The sequence below is a fragment of the Rousettus aegyptiacus genome, unplaced genomic scaffold (assembly GCF_014176215.1).
Source record: "Rousettus aegyptiacus isolate mRouAeg1 unplaced genomic scaffold, mRouAeg1.p scaffold_m13_p_15, whole genome shotgun sequence".
Taxonomy (NCBI): Eukaryota; Metazoa; Chordata; class Mammalia; order Chiroptera; family Pteropodidae; genus Rousettus; species Rousettus aegyptiacus.
This window is the reverse complement of record NW_023416290.1, coordinates 22,008,655-22,032,726: the sequence shown is the minus strand read 5'-3', so window position 1 is coordinate 22,032,726 and position 24,072 is coordinate 22,008,655. Positions and strand designations below refer to the sequence as shown.

Sequence of the window (24,072 nt, the reverse complement as noted above, 5' to 3'; positions counted from 1 at the left end):
TTAAAGGATTTTTATTGTTGTAATACATATATAATATGAAATTTCCCTTGTTAGCCATTTTTAATTGTACAATGCAGTGGCATTAATTAATTCACACTATCTGTTCCAAAACTTTTTATCACCTCAAACAGAAACTCTATAATTATTAAGTAATAACTCCCACTTCATTCTTCCCACAGAACAGATAAAACATGACCCAACAGTATGCTGTCTACAAGAGGCTAACTTTATATCTAAAGAAAGATTTATATAGGTATAAAGAAAAATGATGTAAAAAGATATTCTATTCAAATGTTACCAGAAGAGAGCTGGGTGGCTAAGCTAATGCAAGGAAAGTAGATTTTAAGTCACTTTTATAAGAGATAAAGATGAGCATTACATATGGATAAGAGGATTAATTTAAAAATAAAATATACCAATTATAAATGTATATACAGCAAACATCAGAGCCCCCAAATATGTTAACCAAACATAGAATTGAAGTGTTATGACTTTGTTACATTAACATTTGTTAAGTGCAGTGCAAGGTGCTGGTTGGTGAGCTTTGGTCCAACAACGGACGACAAGAGATCATGAAGTTGGAGCCTCACTGAGAAGTCAAAATTTTTTTATATATATATATATAATTTAAGGAAAAATTGAGAAGAGAGTACAGAGAGTTCTCATACCTCCTCACACAGTTTGCTCTATTATTAATATCTCACAGTAATATGGTATATTGTCATAATTAATGAACCAACATTGGGATATTATTATTATCCAGAGTTCATCCTACATTCAAATTTCTTTAGTTTTAATCTAATATCTTTTTCTGGTACAAGATTCCATCCAGGATGCCACATTATATTTATTCATTGTGTCTTCTTAGGCTCTACTTGACTGTGACAATTTCTCAGTTTTTTTGTCAGTCTGTCTGTCCTTGATGATTTGAGTTATGTATTTTGTAGATTGTGCCTTATCGAAATTTGTCTAATGAACTTCTCATGACTATGTTGATCCAAGATTTTATAAAAGTGAAATAAGCCTGTGTAGTTTTTGTCAATAATCCCAGTATATATATCTAAGAGTTTTCTATTTAAGATACATAATTATAGCAGAGTTTGTGTTTTTATTAAACTTTGTTAGGTGGTCTTAACATGATTCAATAATTCACTTAAACTTAAAGCTATGTGAATAAAGAATGCTTTTAAATATTAATTCCATTACTTATTACTGTGTTATTCATTCAAGTATTTAATACTTTCCATGATTTCAATTTTAAAAAAATTTATTGCTGCTAGTTTCATCTCCCTACATATGGTCTATTTAGAAAATGTTCCACATGTGTTTGAGAAAAATGTGTGTATTTTTCTTTTTGGATGGAGTGTTCTGTTGGAGTGTTATGTGTATGTCTGTTAGAGTTGGTAAAAGTCTTGTTCAAGTTCTATATTTCCTTATTGGTCTTCTATCTGATTGTTCTTTTCATTTTAAGAGTGAAGTATTGAATCTTCCTACTTTTATTATAGAATAGTCTATTTCTCTTTCCCTGTCAAGAGTTTAGCTAAGCTACTCTATGGTATTGCTGCCCTGGCATCGTTTCTATTTGGCCAAATGGCGTGAAAAAATCTTAAACTGACACCAACCCCTTCACCAACTAAATGCTCTAGATAGCAGTAACAGCAGTTATAGTTACAAACATATGCAAATTCTTCATATGACTTCCTCAAACAACTCTGTGATCAAGTCTTCACTGTCTCCCAGCAATTGTATGCCTTGTGCACCACTTAACTGAGACCCCCATCTAAGGTTTGGGACTTACCAAACCTTGCTCTTTGGGTTTGATTCCACCAGTTCGGCCCTAGCCCTGAAACGCAAAAGCCCTCCACCAAGGGACCCTAATAAAATCATGTGCCCAAGATCCTGTCTCCCTTACTGTCTATATTCTGCCTTGACCTCCTCATGTGGCTTCTCGGGTATGCTGTGTCCTTCGTCCAGGACCTATGAGTAATTACATTTTGTACTTCATGATCTCTTGTGGTCTGTTGTTGGACCAAAGCTCACCAACCAGCACCTTGCACTGCACTTAACAAATGTTAATGTAACAAAGTCATAACACTTCAATTCTATGTTTGGTTAACATATTTGGGGGCTCTGATGTTTGCTGTATATACATTTATAATTGGTATATTTTATTTTTAAATTAATCCTCTTATCCATATGTAATGCTCATCTTTATCTCTTATAAAAGTGACTTAAAATCTACTTTCCTTGCATTAGCTTAGCCACCCAGCTCTCTTCTGGTAACATTTGAATAGAATATCTTTTTACATCATTTTTCTTTATACCTATATAAATCTTTCTTTAGATATAAAGTTAGCCTCTTGTAGACAGCATACTGTTGGGTCATGTTTTATCTGTTCTGTGGGAAGAATGAAGTAGGAGTTATTACTTAATAATTATAGAGTTTCTGTTTGAGGTGATAAAAAGTTTTGGAACAGATAGTGTGAATTAATTAATGCCACTGCATTGTACAATTAAAAATGGCTAACAAGGGAAATTTCATATTATATATGTATTACAACAATAAAAATCCTTTAAAAATATGATGTTAAAATATATACATTAAAAATAAATGTTAATTTAAAATTCACACTTTAAAAATTATAATAAAATAGCAAAATCATTAATTCCTTAAAATATCGATATATTAGACTATATAGTCTAATAATGAGAGCATGGTAACATTTTGATTAGTATTTTGGTTCTTATGAAAAATTTTATACTATCTAAACATGCTGCTGCAATATCGGAAGATAATTTTAGTCAGATAATCCTATGAATTGAGATTATAGTGTGATAGGGCTAGATCTATAAAATATTCTAGTACAATCTCATGAGGGCAATTTGTAATGTTTTGTCATAGTTATTTACTCAGAATGACTTTTACCTTGACAAAGATACAGGTTATCAATTTGACCTTAATGAGAAAGTTCTACTGAATTAGCAATTTCAAATCACTTTATTAACAAGAAAACAAACAAACTAATCAGAAAAGTTCAGAGTACCTGAACAAACACTTCTCCCAAGAAAACATGCAAATGGCCAACAGGCTATTACTAGCTATTAGAGAAATATAAGTCAAGCCACAATGAAATACTACCTCACAACTGTTAGAAAGGCTATAATCAACAACACACGTAATAGCAAGTGTTGGAGAGGTTGTGGGGGTAAAAGAGTCCCCATATATTGCTGGTAGAAATGTAAATTGGTATAACCACTATGAAAAACAGTATGGAGTTTTCTCAGACACTAAGAACAGAATTACCACATGACCCAGTAATCCTTCTGGATATCTACCTAAAAAAATGTGAAAACATTTATCCATAAAGATATATGCACTCTGATGTTCATAACAGCATTATTCACAGTGGCCAAGACATGGGAACAACCAAAGTGCCTTTTGATAGTGGATTGGATAAAGAAGATGTGATACACTTATACAATGGAATATTACTCAGCCATAAGACAAAGCACTGCCATTTGCATGGATAGATCTTAAGATTATCATGGTAAACAAAATAAGTCAGACAGAAAAAGTTGAGAACCATATGCTTTAATTGACATGTGGGATATAAAACTGAAAGCAACAAATAATCGTGACAAACAGAGACTCATGGACATGGATGGTGGATTAGTGGTTACTAGAGAGAATGTGAGGAAAGGGAAGATGGATAAGAATAGAGAGGGTTAGGGGAAGAAAAAGTTGCATTGAAGATAGAGACTCTGTTCATCCTTCTTGTGACTAAATCAAAATTGTGATGGAAACATGGAGCAAGAGCAAGCAGAATCTCCTGGGATCTAGAAGAATAGAAGTACTATAACTAGGGAGAAAAATGAGAAATCGCCCTGTAACAGTTGGAGGTAAGAGGGGGCGATGATGTGAGGCTGCCCAGTCCCATTTGGGTGAGCGAGATAGAAGCTGCGGCAGCAGCAGCCAGCAGCTGCAGACACATCTTGAAGGGGCTAAGTCTGCAACCAGATTTTTATGGTGATGGACTTGCTCACTCTGAGCACCAGTGCTTGGTCAGCTGCACAGGGAACAGCAAATGAGAATCTTAAAAGCAGCAAAAAAAAGCAATTTGTTATCTACAAAGGAACACCCATAAGACTGACAGCTGATTCCTCAAAAGAAACTATTCAGGACAGAAGGGCTTGGCACAAAATATTTAATGTGATGAAAACCCAGCATCTACAACCAAGGATACTTTATCGAGGAAAACTATCATTTAGAGTAGAAGAACAGATAAAGAGCTTCTCAGACAAAAATAAGCTAAAGGGATTTATCAATGCCAAGCCAATGTTACAGGAAATGTTGAAGGGACTTTTTTAAGAAGAAAAAAATATATATTAAAAACAGTAACAAAGAATAGTAATAACTACATTCCTATCAACAAGTAGCTCAAATGGAAATGAATTAAGTGCTCCAACCAAAATATAAGGTGGTTGAATGGACAAGAAAACAAGCCCCCTATATATGCCACCTATAAGTGACTGATTTCAGATTAAAAGACGCACACAGACCAAAAAGAAGGAATAAGAAATGATATTGCAAGATTGACCTAAAGGGTATTGTGCTGAATGAGTAAGTCAGATAAAGACAGATATCACATGATTTCACGTACATGTGAAATCTAAATAACAAAATAAACAACAACAACAAGAATGAAAATAAACTCATAGATACAGAGAAGATTTTAAGGGCTACTAGATGGGAGTAAGCTTGGGGGGATGGTGGAAAAGGGCAAAGAGATTAAGAAGTACAAATGGATAGTTACAAAATAGACATGAGATATGAATTGTAGCATAAGAAAGCGATGTAATAAATATGTGAAATATAAAAATATGTATATGTAATATGTAATATGCAATAAATATATAATATGCAATAAGTATATAATAAATAAATATTTAAGGAGTACTAGATTTAGTGGGGTGAACCTTTTGTGAATTATATAGATCTCTAAAAACTATGCTGCACAACCGAAACTATTATTGAATGCCAACTGTAATTGAAAAAAAAAGAATAAAGCAGGTCAAATATATGGCAACAAAAGGAAATTTAACACATACTGCAGTATACATATGAAGTTTGATAGCATTGTACAGTTAAAGCATACATAATTTTATTATCCAATTTCACCCTGATAAATTTAATTTTAAAAAATTTAAAAAAATAAATTATCTTATTACTTCTAGTGATGGAAAACAAGGAACAAATAGGTGTTTTTTTGCTTATTTGCTTTCTAGACATATGCTTTAAGATAGCTTGCTTTGTTTCATGATAAAATAAAACAAAATGTTCCAATTTATTTGTATGTATACTTTTGAAATAATTATTTCATGGGTACAAAACTTATCTAGAAATTAAATATATATTGAGTAATAAATTTTAGCCTTTGATAAATTTATTTTAATTTATTTTTAATATTGGGATATGGTACTAACTTAATATAATTAACTTTTCTCACAAGCTAGAACTGTATCTTGGTTTTAAAGCAGGTATTAATTGTACTGACTTGCACATATTTCTTTTTTTTTCCTTTAGGCTGTACTTTGGAGGTACAAATTTTCTCAGCTTAAAGGTTCTTCAGATGATGGCAAGAGCAAAATCAAATTTTTGTTTCAGAATCCAGATACTAAACAGATAGAAGCAAAGGTAAACCTAAGTTTATCAGATAAACCACCTCTAACTACATTAATACTGTTAAGAAGCAAAGGGGAAAAAATCTAGGAGAACTAAAATAGAAAAAGAACACATTCTTTTTATGTTTACCTAGAATGTCCCTGATGGGCAGAAGAATAAATTTACTTAGGGATTTTACTGGCTGATTTTCACTAAAATGTATAACAAAATAAATTACAGCTAATTGCATTTCTTAGTTTTAATTCCTTATGAACTGTATTTATATCATGTTAAAATGACATTCTGGGAACTAAAATAGTCACTATATTGGTGATTTCACATTCTAAATAATAATTTTAATACTTATAAAATCTGACTCAATCTTATCACTATTTATGTCATTTTTGGATATGAATAGAAATCCCTAAAGAAAATTATTTTTAAATAATTTATGTTTTTCTCATGTTATTATGTGTTAAATAAATGATTTTTTCTTTGCTTGATAAAAATGTTCAGTATTCTAAAATATATTAACTATGCTTTTTGAACTCATCAGAAAGATTTACTACTTTTATTTTTATAAATACATATAGTTTTCAATATTCAAAGCCTGAATTATTTCCACTACCCTACTATGGAATTCACAATAACAATATTTGGGTTAGAATTAATTATGAACCTAGTATTTCAGTCTAGAAAAAAAGGAAAAATAACAAATACCAAAGTGAAAAATTAATTATAGGGAAATGAAAACCCAGATTTAATTTTCAACTATGGATTAAAATTACCACAACCTGTTACATTCCAGTGCCTATTAAATTTAGAATGTAATAGCATTAGCTTGACAGTCAAAGCCTTTCAAGGAATGACGCTATCTGATATTCTAGTGCTCTCATTCATCTTTTAACAAGATATTTCCTTTTTGCCTTATATATTTGTTCATGATTTTCTCTTAACTTTTTTCATTAGCCTTCTGTCTGAATCTCTCTGAGAATAACCCATTTGTGTCTTATGGTTGTCTTTGGACCAATCTTTCTACCCCTTCCTAGTCAGTAGATTGTTTGAAGAGAGAACCATAACTGTGGGTCCTTTTGCTGGCTCCTTTCCTACTACATATCTGTAAAGCTTCATTGTTAACACATGGTCTTGCCTTGTATTTATCTCTCATCAGTTTAGACATATATCTTGGAAACTTCATCTACTCACTTTATTAAACTTGCCGCATAATTTTCAAATCTATGTTACATCATTGCTTCTTCCCTAAATATAGAACCATCCTTGGAGCTGCCTTCCGTTCATCTCTTCCTATAGCTTTTTCTCTTTTCCTCTCTGATTAACATTGATTGATCATTTGCTTTGTGCCAGCCAGTAACACTGTTCATTGAACTGATTCTTAGAGTTACTATAAAAAAATGAATTACTATTGTCTAAAATTTGTAATTCTTACCTTTTGATAGATTTCTTAATCTTTCATATACCAATATTGGTGAATGATGTTAATATTGTCAGTTCTATATTCTGGCTAATATGGAACCTCAACTACTAGTTGCTGACAGTGGCATAACATTTGATAAGTTATTTCTCTTCTAATGTTCTTCAATGTGCTAGCAAATCCTTAGTTGACAACAGAAGCAAAAAAGATAAATGCAATGAAATGAGTACTTAGTATAGTATTTAGACTTCAGTTTAGTGTAGTAAGGTAAGTCCATTATATGTGGCTAATTACTTTGACTTTACTAGTTATTAGTTACCCATTAGCTTCTAAATATTACTTATTCTTATCATAGTGTTTTAAGGAATATTTTATACATTTATTCATTAAGAGCTAGTTTAAGAGCTAGTTTCCTGAACTTACCGGCAACAATTTTTGAATAGTAGAGCAGGCTGAAAAATGAGAATATTGAAGTTCTTAAATAGAGTTATTGAAGTTCTTTAAAGTCCCTGTCTCCTTCTGTAAGATGACAGATAATAATACTTCCATGGGTAACATTGAATATACCATGATAAATATGGACACTATTTAATAACATCAAATAACACTAACCAATCGGAATGGTAGCTGGTTCTACAGAATTGTTTAGCCATACTAGTACGTATCACCTTTGCTGACATCACAGAAATTGTATAAGAATTAAAACAAGTATAATTGCTATTTTATAACTGTTATAGCTGCAACTGTGAGCAATAATCAAAAATATCATCATAGGAGGAAAGCAGAGAGATTGCCAGCCAGCTTGTATCACATTACTGGACTTACATGACCCCATGTATCATAAGGATGGCTGATGGTTGAAGTTGATGTCATTAGAGGGTTAAACATTTTATTTATTAGAATATTACTATTTTTAAATGAGGGAGTAGGCAAGAGTGGAAAGAAAATTAGAATTAGATTGGCTCAAGTTAAAACATCATTTTTACCATTTTTTAGCTATATTACCTGGGGCTTTTACTACCAAATTACAATAGCTACCCTGCAGGGAAAGTATAAAAAATAAATATCCTCACTGCCTGACATATATAAGACCCTCAGTAAATCACTAAAGACAGATTTCATTTTTTAAAAAAATTAGCATAATGACTAAGGGAGTGTTAAAAAATAGCCTCTATTATTATTAGAAATTAGTAAAGATGACTATTTAACTTGAATAATCTTACTATCCTTGCCACTTTTAAGCAATTAAAGTTTATAATCATAGCCCAAGTTTGTGTCATTTAGCAAGTGCCATGGGCATTTTCTGTGTCCTGTTCATTTATATTAGTTTTTAAAATTTCAATGTGGGAAGTTTGCCACGAATCCCTGTCTCCAACGCAGGGACAGGACCTTCTCCTATATATTATATAACTCCTCTAAATTTCTATATACCATAACACTGATGTCTATCCTTCCTGGTAATTATTCATTAGCATGCTTTCTCCACTATATCAAGAACTTTTAAACTCAAAGAATATGCTTTACAACGTAGTTTTGCTAAGGCCTAGTCTGATGATTGCCTAGCAAAGGGCAAGTAATAACTTTCTCTATTTTAGTTAATATTTTCTTGCATTATTATTTAGTCATTCCCTTAACTTTTTTTTCAGTTAGGCAAACAAATTAACCAGGTAGTCATAATATAATGGACTATGAAAGTCCATATTATGAAGCATGTTAGATGATCAGTAGAAATATTTAGCATTTATCATGTGTAACTACATGCTAAATTGTTTATTCAAATTAACTATTATTTCGTTTTGTTGTTTTTTTTTATCTTGGTTTTATTTATACTTTCTTTTATTTTCTCTTCCTTATAACTTTAAAAAAATTTTAAAGATGTTTATTAAAATATAGCTAATGTACAATGTTATATTAGCATCTATGAATTTGTTTCTGTACATCAGTTATTCAACATTTACGTACCTAAAGGAGTGATCACCATGATAAATTCAGTAACCACCTGACACTGTATGCTATCACAATATTAGTGACTATATTCCCTATAGTGTATATTATGTCCCCATGAATTATTTGTTTTATACCTGGAAATTTGAATCTCTTACTCTTCTTCATCTTTTCCTCTCTTTTTTAAAATTTTACAACTACAGTTGACATTCAATATTATTTTATGTAAATTTCAAGTGTACAGCTTAGTTGTTAGACATTTATATAATTTATGAAGTAATCTTCCTAACTAATTTCACTTATAGCTTTTTCAATTTCTTTCTTATACCTCTTTGATTAACTTTATTCCTAGGTATTTTACTGTTTTAATGCAAATGCAAATGAGGTTGCTTTCTTAATATCTATTTTTGATAATTTATTGGCATATAGAAGTGCGACTGACTGCTGAATATTAATTTTGTAACCTGTAACTTTGTTGAATTCATTTATCAATCCTAAATTTTTTTGATGGAATCTTTAGGGTTCTCTCTGTATAGTATCATGTCATCTGCAAATAATGACAGTTTTACTTCTTCCTTTTCAATTTCAATGCCTTTTATTTCTTTATCTTGTCTGCTGTGACTAGGACTTCCAATACTATGCTAAATAGAAGTGATGAAAGTAGACATTCTTATCTTGTCCTTGATTGTAAGAAAAATGATTTTATGGAGTATGACTTTAGCTGTGAGTTTGCTGTTATTATGTTGAAGTATGTTTCCTCTATTTCCACTCAGAAATGGATGCTGGATTTTGTCAGATACCTTTTCTGCATCTATTGATATGATTATATGATTTTTATTTTCATTTTGTTTATGAGGTATATCACATTAATTGATTTGCAGATATTGAAACAACCTTGCATCCCAGGAATAAATCTCACTTCAACATGGTGTATAATCTTTTAAATGTATTGCTGAATTCTGTTTGCAAATATTTTGTTGAGGGTTTTTGCATCTGTATTTATTAGAGGTATTGACCGATAATTTTTTTTCCACGTCTTTGTCTGGCTTTGAAATTGGGGTAATAATAGCCTCGTAAAATGAGCTTAAGAGCCTTACCACCTTTTAATTTTTTGAAATAGTTTAAGAAGAATAGGTGTTGATTATTTTTAAGATGTTTGGTAACATTCATCTGTGAAGCCACTTGGTTCAGGACTTTTGTTTGTGGGGAGTTTTTTTGGTAGATGATTCAATTTTATTAGTTGTAGTTGGCCTGTTCAGATTTTCTGTTTCTTCTTAATTCAGTTTTGGAAGATTGTATGTTTCTAAAAATTTATCTATTTTTTCCAGATTGTCCAATTGCTGACATATAATTTTTGGTAGTATTTTTTTATAATCCTTTGTATTTTTATAGTGTCAGTTGTCACTTCTCCCCTTTTATTTCCAATTTTATTTATTTGGGTCCTCTCTCTTTTTCTCTTGATGAATCTGGCTAAAAGATTATCAGTTTTCTTTTCAAAGAGCCAGCTCTTGGTTACTGTTTATTTTATCGTTATTTTTTTTTATTTTAGACTCTATTTTATTTAGTTCTGTTCTCATTTTTATTATTTCCTTCCTTACACTCATTTTGAGCATTTTTTTTAATTTTTGCTATTTTTCTACTAGTTCTTTTAAGTGTAGGGTTAGATCATTTATTTGAGATTTTCTTGTTTCTTAAAGTAAGCCTGTATTACTTTGAATTTCCCTTTTAGGCCTGCTTTTGGGTAGTTCTGTTTTAAATTTCATTTGCCTCAGAATATCTTTTGATTTCTTCCTTGATCTAATCGTTAATTCATTTAAGCATGTTAGCTAGCCTCTTTGTGTGTATGTTTTTCACTTTTTCTTTTTTCAGATGAAGTAACCCTTGGTTGACCTCACAGATTGCAAGGACCTTGCCAGTTTACAATCCCTTATTTTTTACTTTTTATGCCTACAGCACTTGGTCTTCCTAGGTCATCTCCCATCAAAGTACTAACCAGGCTAAATTCTGCTTAGCTTCTGAGATCAAACGGGATCAGGCTTGTTCAGGATGGCATAGCCATAGACTCACTTTTTTTCTTGCAATTAATTTCCAGTTTCACACCATTATGATCAGAGAAGAAGCTTGGTGTGATTTCAATACTTTTAAATTTATTGAAATTTGTTTTATGGCCTAACATGTTGTTATCTTGGAAAATGATCTATGTGCACTTGAAAAGAGTGTATATTCTGCTGTCTTAGGGTGAAATGCTCTAAAAATATCAATTAATCCATCTGATCTAATGTGTCATTAAAGGCTTCTGTTTCCTTATTGATTTTCTGTCCGGAGAATCTATTCCTTGATATACACATGGTGTTAAAGTCTCCTATTATGAGTGCATCACCTTTAGTTTCTCCCTTTATGTTGGTTAATATTTGCTTAATGTACTTAAGTGGACCTACTTTGGGTGCTTAAATGTTTACATGGGTTATATTCTAATATAGGATTCATCCCTTTATCAATATGAAATGTCTCTTTGTTTCTTATAGCATTGGGTTTTTTAGTCTATTTTGTCTAATATAAGTATTGCTGCCTTAGTTTTTCTTTTATCTTTATTTGCATTAAGTATCTTTTTTCTATCTCTTTACTTGCTTTTTATCACTTTAAATATTTCCTGACAATCCCTTCTTGCCGGCAAAATTTCTGTTAAGAAGTCAACTGACAGTCTTATGGGGGCTCCCTTCTGGTAACTAACTACTTTTCTCTTGCTACGTTTAATATTCTCAATTTGTCTTTAAACTTTGGCATTTTAATTATGTTGTGTCATGATGTAGGCCTCATTAGGTTTATCTTGTTTGAAACTCTCTACACTTCCTTAACTTCTATGTCTATTTCCTTCATCACATTCAGAAATTTTGCTGTCATTATTTCTTCAAATAGGTTCTCAAATACTTGCTCTCTAATTTCTTCTGGTATGCTTATGATGTGAATGTTATTATACTTGATGTTGTCCCAGAAATTCCTTAAACTATCTTCATATTATTTTCATTCATTCATTCATTCATTTATTTTTATTTGTGTTGTTCCAATTGGGTGTTGTCTGCTATCTTGTCTTCCAAATTGATGATTTGATCCTCTACTTCATTTAATTTTCTGTTGGTTACTTCTAGTATATTCTTAATTTCAGTTATTGTATTTTTCATTTGTGACTGGTTATTTTTTATGGATTTTATGTACTTTTTTAAAGCTTGCTATCTCTTTTTTTAAGTTTCTACCAAGTTCCTCAAGTATCCTTATAACCAGTAATTTGAACTCTGTTTCTGGTAGGTTGCTTGCCTCCATTTTTTAGTTCTTTCTCTGGAGTTTTATCCCATTCTTTAAATTGGAACTTTTTTTTCTTTCCTCATTTTTGCTGCCTGTGTTTGTTTCTATGTGTTAATCAGATCTGCTATGTTTCCCAGTCCTGTCAGGGTGACGTTATATAATAGATATCCTGTGGTGTCTGGGGTGCAATTTTCCTGGTCACCTGAACTAGATGGTCCAGGAGTATCCCTTGTGTGGGTTATGTGTGCCTTCCTGTTCTAGTTGAGTCTCAATTGCTATTGGCACATCATTGGGTGGGATTGATCCTCAGGCTTTCTGGCTATGAGGATTATCAACAACCAGAACTTACAAGCTGCTGTGAGGGGGCTGATCCCACTGTTCAGAATTCACCCCAATGCCTGCAGAGATCACCTTTCGATTGTACCACTTGTGGGGCTAATCTGGTAGTGTTCTTTTGTGGTTTGAAGCTGGCCACAGAGTGTGCTGGTTCTGGAGCCTCTTGGAAGGGACTCCTCTGCAGGCCAAGGTCAGCTTCTGCCTGTGACTGGTCTAGGATACCTATTAGGAGCTACAAAATGATCTGCACTGTCTGTGTTGGACCTGGAGATGCGTCGAGAGGCCATACTATGAATCGAGGCTGGCCATCACTTGTATTGAGTTCATGGCAGCTCAGCAAAAGCCCCAGGGAACCCATAAGCTTACCTCTGCTTGGCAGCTGTCTATAAGGCTCAGTTGCTGAAAAATTCTTGAATGGACGAGGTGTAGAGGGAGTTGGCTGAAGCAGGGGAGCACTAGCATGAGGCAAGTGGTGTTCAATGGAATGAGTTAAATTCGACATCAGTACTGAGCCTGGGGCTACTCCACAAAATTCTCAGAGCTCATTGCGGCCAATTACTGCCACCTGGGCCCACAGACCCCCAAGAGTTGTCTAAGAAAAACTGCAATGTAGACCAACAATGGTTGTCTACAAGTTGAGAAAATGCCTCTAGTTGTGGGCAAGTATGATGGGGTGAATTCCCAGGGTTCATCAGAGTGGAGTGAACAGGGCACCAGGCTAATGAAAATTCAGTTTTGGCCATTGCGAGGGTGTGCTCTACACAGAGATAATGGTGGCTGTCCTTCCAGCCCTCTCTCTGAAGCCACACAACTCTATCTTTCCCTGTATGTCTCTGACACCTCTTGAGCCACTGTCCCTTCACTAAGCCCAGGGTGAACACCTGCTAGTGAGTGAGTCTGTGTATGAACTCTTTAAGAGGATGTCAGACTTCCTAGCAGCCTTCCATCTCACCTAGATGAACAAAATATCCACTCATTTTCACATTCAGATATTGTTGGAACTTCTCTTCCCAACACTAGAACCCCGGAGACGGGGAGCCCTATGTGAGGCTGGGGGTCCCTTGCTCCTTTGAGATATCCCTCCTAATGTTGAACTGCAAAATGTGGGTATGGGGCCAGCTTTTTCCACATCTCTGTCCTTTCCATCAGTCTTGATGTGACTTCTTTATATTCTTAGTTGTATGATTTCTGTTTAGCTAGTCTTCAGATGGTTCTCCAGGTTGATCATTCTATAATTTAGTTGTAATTTTGATGTGGTCATGGGAGGAGGCGAGCACAGCATTTATCAACTCTATCTTGCCTAAAAATCTATCTCAACAAAATAGACCTTAAAACAATAATTGTTACTTGAGAAAAATACCTTTTATAGAAATAAAAGGGTCAATCTGTCAGAAAAACATACTAATTATAAATATTCAGGCAGCTAATAATATTACTTTTAATATATGATGCAAAAACACACAGAATTGAAAGGACATATAAATAATTAAATAATATCAGTTGGAAACTTTAATCTTCCATTAACAATCATGGGTAGAACAAGTGTGATGAAGATGAATGAGTAACGATTTGAAAAACAGAAGAAACAGTAGTTTGAACAGATTCCTATAGTATCCTCCAGCCAATAACAGCATAACACACATTTTTCTCAAGTACTTATAGAACATTCTTCAGGAAACACCATGTGCTATGTCATGCAAAAGGCTCAATAAATTCAAAATGCTTAAAACAATATAAAATATATTTTTCATCATATAGATTAAATGAAAATAAACAGAAGAGAATTTGGAAAATTTGTGAATACAGTTGATTCTTATTATCTGTAATAACTATGGTCCATAAAGTCATAAACACTATGTTAGCAAATACTGAAATATTGCTCTTAGGGGAAATACAGGGTTACTTTCCTGCAAGTCTTAGGTTACAGCATTTTCCTCAACTAATTAATATATGACTTTTATGTCTTTTTATTTAAAGACAGCTTATTTAATATTATTGTTGATTCATTAACATTAAATTCAAAGCTAACTGCACTATAACTCATGTCCGAACAAAACCCATCTAACACATGTATTTTCTCTGTAAGCACATCACAATGTTCCTATATTTAGAAACAATCATTAGCACTATTCTTGGGGGGGGGCATTTTAAACAGCAAAATCAGAAATACAAAACTGTTAAAAGTTTTACACTAAATGTATTGCAATAAGGCCCCTTTTTTGTACATACTTTATAGTATAAGAGCAGAAACATTTTACATCCCCATCAGCCGTGTATGAAAGATCCAGTTTCTTAGCATCCTCACCAGCATTTCAAATTGTCACTACTTTTTATTTAATGGTTCTCACCATTGCCTTAATTTGCATTTCTCTAATGGCTAACAATGATTTTAAAAAAGGTTTATATGCTTATTTTCTATCTGCATGCTTCCTATTTTGAAATCTCTCTTCTCATTTTTTGCCCATTTTTAATTGTATGTAATTGTATGTTTAATTTTTTTCTACTGAGTTTTATGAGTTCTTTATATATTCTGTATACAAGGCTTTGCTAAGTATGTCATTTGCAAATATTTTCTCCAATTAGTTGCTTATCTTTGATCTTTTTAACAGGGTGTCTTACAGAAAAAGTTTTTAATTTTTTATAAACCAAATTTGTCAATTATTTCTTATGTGTATTACGCTTTTGGTGTCATGTCTAGAATTCTTCAACAAGCCACAGGTGTCAAAGTTCTATAGGTTTGCTATTTGCATTTAACTATATGACACTTCTGAGTTCATTTTTTAACCTTCACTCTTTTGCTTATAGATGTGCAATTACTCCAGCATCATTTATTTTAAAGATTATTCTTCCTCCATGGAATTGTTTTTGCAGTTTTGTCAAAATCAGTTAATTGGTCATATTTATAGGGTACTATTTCTTATTGCATTTCATTTGTGCATCTCTCTCCATTAATATAGTACATTCTTAAATAAGTTATCTATATAATAATACTTGAAATGAAGAATTATTTATACTTTACTCTTATTTTTTGTAATTGCTTTAGCCATTCTAGTTCCTTTTTTCCCCATAGATATGTTAGAATTATCTCATCTATAATAATTTTTTTGGCACTTTGATAGGAATAGCATAAGGCATATCAATTTGAGGAGAATTGACAACTTTTACTATGTTGATTTCTTGAAACAACAAAAGCTATTTTTCTATTTTTAAGACTTTTTGATTTATTTCTTTTGAATTGTATAATTTTCATCATACAAATTCTATGCATGTTTTGTTAGTGTATGTCTAGGTAAATCATTTCTTCCCTTTCAGAGAATATAAATGGTATTTTTAAATTTTGTTTTCCAAATAGTATTGTTACTATTTGAAACTATACTCTAAAACCTGTATAAATATACTTATTAGTACTAAGTTTTAATTTTTGTTTGTAGGATTCTTTGCATTTATCTACATAGATCATCAAGACATATATATGCACAAAGAAATTGTACATATATTTAAAAATATGTATCACATTATCTTTATTTTCTGCCTATTGTGGTTACACATTTAAAACTATATTGAATAGCAGTGGACATTCTTTATTTGTTCCTTATTTTAGAGAAAAACATTAAGTCTTTCACCGTTAAGTATGTTACTAACTTTAGTGCTTGAATAAAATTTTTTTCCCTCAGGTTGTGTTGGTTTCCCCTCTATTTCTAAGTTTTTGAAAGTTTTCATTATGATTAGATATCAACTAATATAACTATGTAAATTTTATTATTTAGGTTGTTATTATGGTGGGATATATTAATTGATCTTCAAACATTGAACCTATCTTACATTCCTGAAATAAACCCTACTTGATAACGATGTGTAATTCTTTACATATGTTGTTGAGTTTGTCAAAAATCTGTTAAGTATATTTGTCTTTATATCCATGAGAGATATTGGTTTACAAAGCTGTTTTGTTTTATTTTGTTTTGTTTGTTTTGTTTTGTTTTGTTTTGTTTTGTCTGTACTATTTTTGCTTGTTTGGTATAAAGATAAAACTGGCTTTAGAAAATAAGTTGAAAATGTTCTTGCATCCTTCATATTTTGGATGATATTATGTAGAATCATTGTTGATTATTCTCTAAAGTTTTGGTTGGTAGAGCTCTTTCGTAAAACCATCTGGCCAGGTTATTTTATTTTTGTCATATTTTTAAATTATGAATTCAATTTACTTAATAGCCATTTAAATTATGTATTTTTATTAGATCTCTTGTAATTTTTACTTTTCAAGGTCTTGGCCAATTTTACGTAAGTTGTCATATTTATGTGTGTAGACATTTTCATGGTATTTCCTTATTGTCTCCTTGAAGTTGGAAGACTATTTAATGATATTCTTGTTTTATTTCTGAAATCAGTAATGGTGACTTCTCTCTATTTTTCTGTTAATTTTGTTAGAAAATTCTCAATATCCCACTTTGGTTTTATATTGCTCTTCTTTTTCTAATTTTACAAAGTGAGATTATAGATTATTGATTTAAAACTTCATTGTTTCTAATATAAACATTCAATTCCATTTTTGTATTAGCACATTTACTGCATTCTATAAATTTTGATATATCGTATTTGTATTTTCATTCAGTATGATTTCACCTTTTTAAATAGCCTAAGATATGACTTTATTACAGATTAGCAAGTGTATAAGTCTAGGCATTTTGCTCTGCCTTTGCAAGCTCAACAATTTTCCTGAAGTATTTGACTAAAGTAGAGCAATTAATATATAAAAGTTTCCTGCCTGGCTATACTGTCCCTTTTCAAGTCATATGGCTAGAGAGAGTAGATATCTCCTAGTTTTGTTCTTTTATTTGTTCATTTTTGCACTCTTTGGTATTTCTGGGTCCCCCGAGTCCCCATTATCTTGTTTGAGATGTACGTTGCTGAAAAAAACAAAAACAAAAACAAAAACAGAAACCGAACCATGATATTGTTTCTCGGGGCCTGAGGTTTCCAGACCCCTAGCCTATTTGCCTCTTCTCACCTTCTTTCAGAGTGTCCTTTTGCTTATTTTGAAGATAATATCCAGGGCTTTTTGTTACTGTGGAGTAAGGGGGAAGGGTGAAGATAGGGAAACGTACATCTGCTCTATCATACCAAAAGTAGAATTATATTTATTTCTAAAATACTAGTAATGCCACTTCTATAAGAAATATAATTTTTATAGCGAGTCTGATTATTAGTTTTTAACTTTTCATAACCCCAACGAATTAGTGACAGAAATGAAACAAAAAATTTGACAATAAAAGTTATTATGGACATAACTTTTGTTATTTTAGCTCAATAGGTGGGTAGCAACAAATTTTCATATGTTGGGACCTAGCTATATAGATCTATTTTGTGGAGTTAAAATGTTTCTACAATTTAATTCCTGAGTTCCATTTTATTTTTACTTCAAATCTAATACAATAAAATAATTGATTTCAAATGATTAAAAATACTAAAGGAATGTACATGCTTTGAAGGAATTTAGCACAATGTAACTTTTAAACTTTTACTTTTTATTCTTAATTTTAAACATAAAATAAATTTAAGTTCTGGTTGATATATGAGTTGCAACAGTTTCTATTCAGAAAGAAATTGTAATCCCAGAACAGTTTGTTCAGGAGAAGGCTACTGCCTGCTTTACTAGAATTTGTCTTGCCTTATCTCCATTAGTTATTATCCAATAGAACACTTTTCATCCTTAAAATATTAAATTGTATTCACTTATCAAAATCTTATTTTGTATTTCTCTGATTCCATTTTATGTAGGTAAGCAAATATGTAGCCTATGAATTATGTCTAAAATATTTATATTAAAATAGTTTCTCCTGGTATTTCAAGGTTTTACTAAGTATTTTATGATGCCATTTTGCTTATTGCTGGTTTGGGAATAGTTATTTTAAAAGATCACATTTATATTAATATAGCTTAATAATGTCAATGGTCATAAAATTATAAAGCTTTCACCAGGCACCTTATGAATAAAATATTTGAGTATTTAAAATGCAATTATCAAGTCCGGGCTAGTCTTAGATGGATTTAATATTATATTTTACACGTATTCTATTTGGGTAGAAAAAAATACAATGAATAACAGAAATAAAAAAAATTATAAAGGACTATTGAGAACACATATATAAAGGTATTGGGTAATCTAGAAGAAATAAATACATTCCTAGAGACATAAAAACTATGGAAACTAAATAAAAAATAAATAACAAGTCTTAACAGACAAATAACAGCAAGGAGACTGAATCAGTAATCATAAATCTCCCAACAAAGAAAAGCCTAGGGCCAAAATGGTTAAGTTTTAGTATTCAAACATAAGAGAAAACTTTAAACTCTCCTAAAAATAATAGAAGAAACATTCTGAAAATGGTTTTATGAGGCTTGCATCACCCTCATTCCAAAGCCAGACAAAGACACATAAAGAAAGAATACTACTGGCCAATTACCCTGATAAACATTAAAGTAGAACTCCTTAATGAAATACTAGCAAATCAACTCTAACAGCATGTTAAAAAGATCATACAATATACCCAAGTAGAATTTATGTCTGGAATACAAGATGGTTCAACATAAAAATCAATTAATATGATATAAGACATTAATAGAATAAAAGATAAAAACCACATGATTATTTCAATAGATGCACAAAAGCATTTGACAAAGTTTCTTTTTTATAACAACTCAATGAAATAGGTACAGAAGGAAGGTACCTCAACATAATAAAACTATATTTCAAAAACCCATAGCTAACATCATAATCAATAAGGAAAAAATGAAAGAATTTATTCCAAGATCTGGAACAAGGTAAGAACGTCCATGTATATCATTAGTATTTAACATAGTACTGAAAGTGTTAGCCGGAGCAATTAGACAAGAAAAGAAAAGAAATATATCCAAATCGAAAGGAAAAAGTAAAGTTATTTTTGCTTGCAGATGGCATGATTATATGCATAGAAAACCTAAAGACTCCACAAAAATGTTAGAACTAATTAACAAATTCATTAAAGTTGTAGGATATAAAATTGATATAAAATCAGTTGTATCACTATACTCTTAACAATGAGCTGAAGAAATGAAGAAAATCCCATTTACATTAGCAACAAAAAGATTATTACTGAGGAATTAACTTAAGGAGGTATAAAAGACACATATAAATGGAAATATATTGATGAAATAGAAAAATTGATATTTTTGAAATAGCCACGTTACCCAAATTAATCTATAGATTCAATACCGATAAAATTATAATAATACCTTTACAGAAATTTAAAACAAATATATTTATATAGAACCACAAAAGACCCCAAATAGCCAAAGTAATCATCTCATTATACATTAGATCACTACTTATTTGTATAAATGAAACTTTATACCTTAGAACCAACATTATTCCATTTTTCACTCCCCCTAGCCCCTGGTAACCATCATTCTACCGTACATCTGCATTTGAGTTTGACTATTTTAGATGACACATATAAGTGAGATCATGGAATATTTCTCTTGTTCAAAAAGAATAAACTTAGAAACATCACACTTTCTAATCTCAAATTATATTACAAAGCTAGAGTAATTAAAACAATATGGTACAGGCATAAAATAGGCATATACACCAGTGTAACAAAATTGAAATTTCAGAAATAAATACATACATTTATGGTAAACTGATCATTGACAAGTGTTCCAAGAACTCACAATGAAAGGACAATGTCGTCAATAAATGATGCTGTGAAAACTCAATACCTAGAGGCAAAAGAATGATTTTGGACTGCTATCTTACACTGTACATAAAAATGAACTCAAAATGGGCTAAAAACTAAAATGTAAAAGCTTAAATCATAAAAGTCTTAGAAGAAAATGGAATAACACTTTCTTGACAATAATTTTTTTGGATACAACACTGAAGGTGTAGGCAACAAAAGCCAAAATAGACAAGTGGGAAGTGGGGCTACATCAAACTAAAAAGCTTCCAACAAGTAAATAAATCAGTACAAATAAATATAAAAAAATAAATAAATAAAAGTCAAGAAAATAAACAGACTATAAAATGAGGAAAAAAAATGATTTGTAAGCCATATATTCAATAATGGGTTAATATCCAAAGTATATAAAGAACTCATACAATTTAATACCAAAAATACAAAACCTCAATTTAAAAATTTGGCAAAGGGCATAATATATTTCTCAAAAGAAGGAATTTTAATAGCTAACAAACATATAAAAATGTATTCAACATCACTAATCATCAAAGATATTCAAATAAAACCACAATGAGATACCTATTAAAATGGTTATTACCAAAACAACAAAACATAACAATGTTGGCAAGGATGGGGAGAAAGGGAACCCTTATACACTACTGATGGGAATGTAAGATGATACACTTATTATGGAAAACAATATAAACATTTCTCAAAAAATAAATAGAATAACCAGAATTATCAGAATTATCTATCAATTCCACCTCTGGGTATATTTTCAAATAAAGTATCATGCAGAGATATCTGTACTGCCATGTTCATTATAACATTATTTACCATAGCCAAGATATATGAGAAAAATCTAAATGGCCTTTGATAGATGAGGAGATAAAATAAAATGTGATATATATTTGGCAGACATAATGAAATATTATTCACCTTAAAAGAGAGGGAATCCTACTATTTATGACAAGGATGAAGCTGAAGGCATTATCATAAGTGAAATAATCAAGACACAGGAAGAGAAATATTACATGATCTCACTTATACATAGAAACTAAAATAGTCAAATTCAAATGTAGATATATAGTAGAATGATGATCACCAGGGGCAGTGAAAAATGGAGTGATGTTAATCCTAGGGTACAAAGTTTCATTTATGCAAATAAATAGTAATCTAATGTATAATGTGATGATGATAGTTAACATTACTGTATTTTTATACTTGAAATTTACAATAAGAATAGATTTTATAATAAAATCTACATGCACATAGTAGCTATGCAGTGGTGAGAATGTTAATTAGCTTGATTGTTGTGCTCTTTTCACAATGTATACATATACCAAAACATCAATTCATACATTTTAAATGTATACATTTTTACATGTCAAAGATATAAAATAAAGCTCTATGAAATGAAGTGAAAAGTGAGCCACATTTGAAATATGGATCAAAAAAGAGGTTAAATATGGAAGCTTTTATGTACTTTTTCCTTTTGAAAATAATTGAAAAAGGGATAAACTGGTTTAGAGAGTAGGCTTACATCTTGCCACATGTGATAAGCAAATATTTTTGATAAAATATGTCTTAATTTAATAATACATATGCACATTCCCAGTTACAAGGCAAATAAAGGCAAATACATTATAACCAGAGCTTATTTAACAAAAAAATATGGTTTGTTTGGGAGACATTATTATCTGAGTTACTATATTTACTATAAGATTAAACATTCTAAATTATATTTAACTTTTTCATTGTAAAAAATGTTTCAGAAATACTGAAAAAAGGCATGTAGTTTTATACGGGACTTGAAGGAATTTAATTTTTTGTTGTTGCTGTCTTACAACTATATGAGAATAATATCATAACACAAAAACCTGCTATACTTTTTATTTGAAAGCAGAAACTCAAATTTTCACTTCATTACTCAGAAAGCTTAATAAATTTTCCATCTGTTTTCCGAAGCCTCATTCAACTTCTCCGAACTTTCCTAGAACAGGGGAATGGTTTCCAACTGAAATCATGAGCAATATTGTACTTTTTTGACAATTTACAATATAATCTCATTTTACTTCTACTTGAAACTTTTAAAAATAATTTATATATGTTGTTATTATAGATAACAACAATTAAAGATTACTAACATATTCTCATAGTTGTCCATAACTAAATTTCCTAGTTAAAGAAAACAAAATATGTATTTCCTAAACTTGTGTATACAGCATATTAATTCTAAATTACTGGATTTGAGATCTGGGAGCCAAGGTAGTATTTTTTGTACAGTACAATAAGAGAAGGAAAGGAAAATTGCTTATTTATTTAGAGCAGTGCATAGTTTGGAAACCTTTTATTTTAATTTTTTATTTTTTAAAAAATTTTAATTAGTTTCAAGTATACAGTATATTGTTTAGACATCTATATAGTTAGTCAAATGATTCCCCCAATTTCTCCCTCCCTCCCCTGATCCTCCACCTAGCCAATATATTAATGCTAATTGAATTCCTTATGCTATGCTTCCCATCCCTGTGACCATCCATCAGCTACTAATTTGTACTTTAACCCTTCATCCCATTCTCCCAGCCCTCCAACCTCCTCCTTTGTCCATCACCAAATTGCTCACTATATTTGTGAGTCTATTTTTAATTAGTTTGTTCTTTTTATTCCTTACATTCCGCATATAAGTGAAATCATATAGTGTTTATCTTTCTTTGTCTGATTTAAATACCTCCTAGGTTCGTCACAACAATATCTTTTTTCATCCTCTTCCTTTTCGCATGTAGGGGTCTTGTTTTCTTATCCTTTTAGCCACTCCGTCCCTTGGTCGGAGCACTTAATTCTTTTCCTTTTAAGTACTTATCGATAGGAATGTAGTTGTTACCATTCTTTATTCCTGATTTTGATACATGTTTTTTCTTCTTAAAGAAGTCCCTCCAATATTTCCTATAATTCTGGCTTGGTAGTGATAAATTCCTTTAGTTTATTTTTGTCTGGGAAGCTCTTTATCTGTCCTTCAACTCTAAATGATAGCTGTGCTGGATAAATTATTCTTGGTTGTATATCTTTGGTCTTCATTCTTTCAAATATTTTTTCCAGACCTTTCTGTCCTGCATAGTCTCTCTTGAGAAATCAGCTACCATATGAGTGTTACCTTATATATAATTTTTTGTTTTTCTCTTGCTGTTTTCAAAGCCTTTTTTATTATTTTTTTTTTTTTTATTTTTTGCATCTAACCTTTGGCATTTTAATTATGATGTGTCTTGGTGTGGGCCTCTTGGGATCCCTGATTTTTGAAATCCTCTGAGCTTCCGGGGTTTTATGTCCATTTCCTTAACCACGTTAGGAAAGTTTTCCATCATTATTTCTTCAAGTAGCTGTTCAACATCTTGATTTTCTTTACTTACGCCGATCAGATGAATATTTGGAGTCTTAATAGTGTCTCCTATTCTCCTTAAATAATCTTTATAGTCTTGGCTTCTTTTTTCTTGCCACTCTGATTGAGTGTCCTTGGCTTTCCCATCCTCTCTGTAGGTCACTTGATCCTCTTCCTTATTCACTTTGTTCCATTTAATATACTTCTCATTTCAGATAACGTGTTCTCCATTTCATACTAGTTCCCATTTATAATTTCCATTTCCATTTTTATGTTCTTTTTTATTTATTTTGGAGTTCTCTACATTTCC

At 31.2% G+C, this 24,072-nt stretch overlaps 1 protein-coding gene and 1 pseudogene across 11 annotated transcripts in view; one reads left to right on the top strand and one right to left on the bottom strand.

Annotated features, from left to right (window-relative positions):
• Positions 1–24,072, top strand: part of SNTG1 (syntrophin gamma 1) — a 746,957-nt gene that overhangs the window by 707,346 nt on the left and 15,539 nt on the right. For 10 of the 11 annotated variants that reach the window (XM_036232861.1, XM_036232854.1, XM_036232853.1 and 7 more), the window contains one exon: positions 5,585–5,912. In XM_036232861.1, the coding sequence (XP_036088754.1) occupies positions 5,585–5,770 (186 nt within the window). In that variant the 3' untranslated portion in view covers positions 5,771–5,912. Of the gene's footprint in view, positions 1–5,584; positions 5,913–24,072 lie in introns of those variants that run through there. The other variant, XM_036232864.1, reaches the window with a different exon arrangement.
• Positions 10,983–11,101, bottom strand: LOC118612323 (annotated as a pseudogene).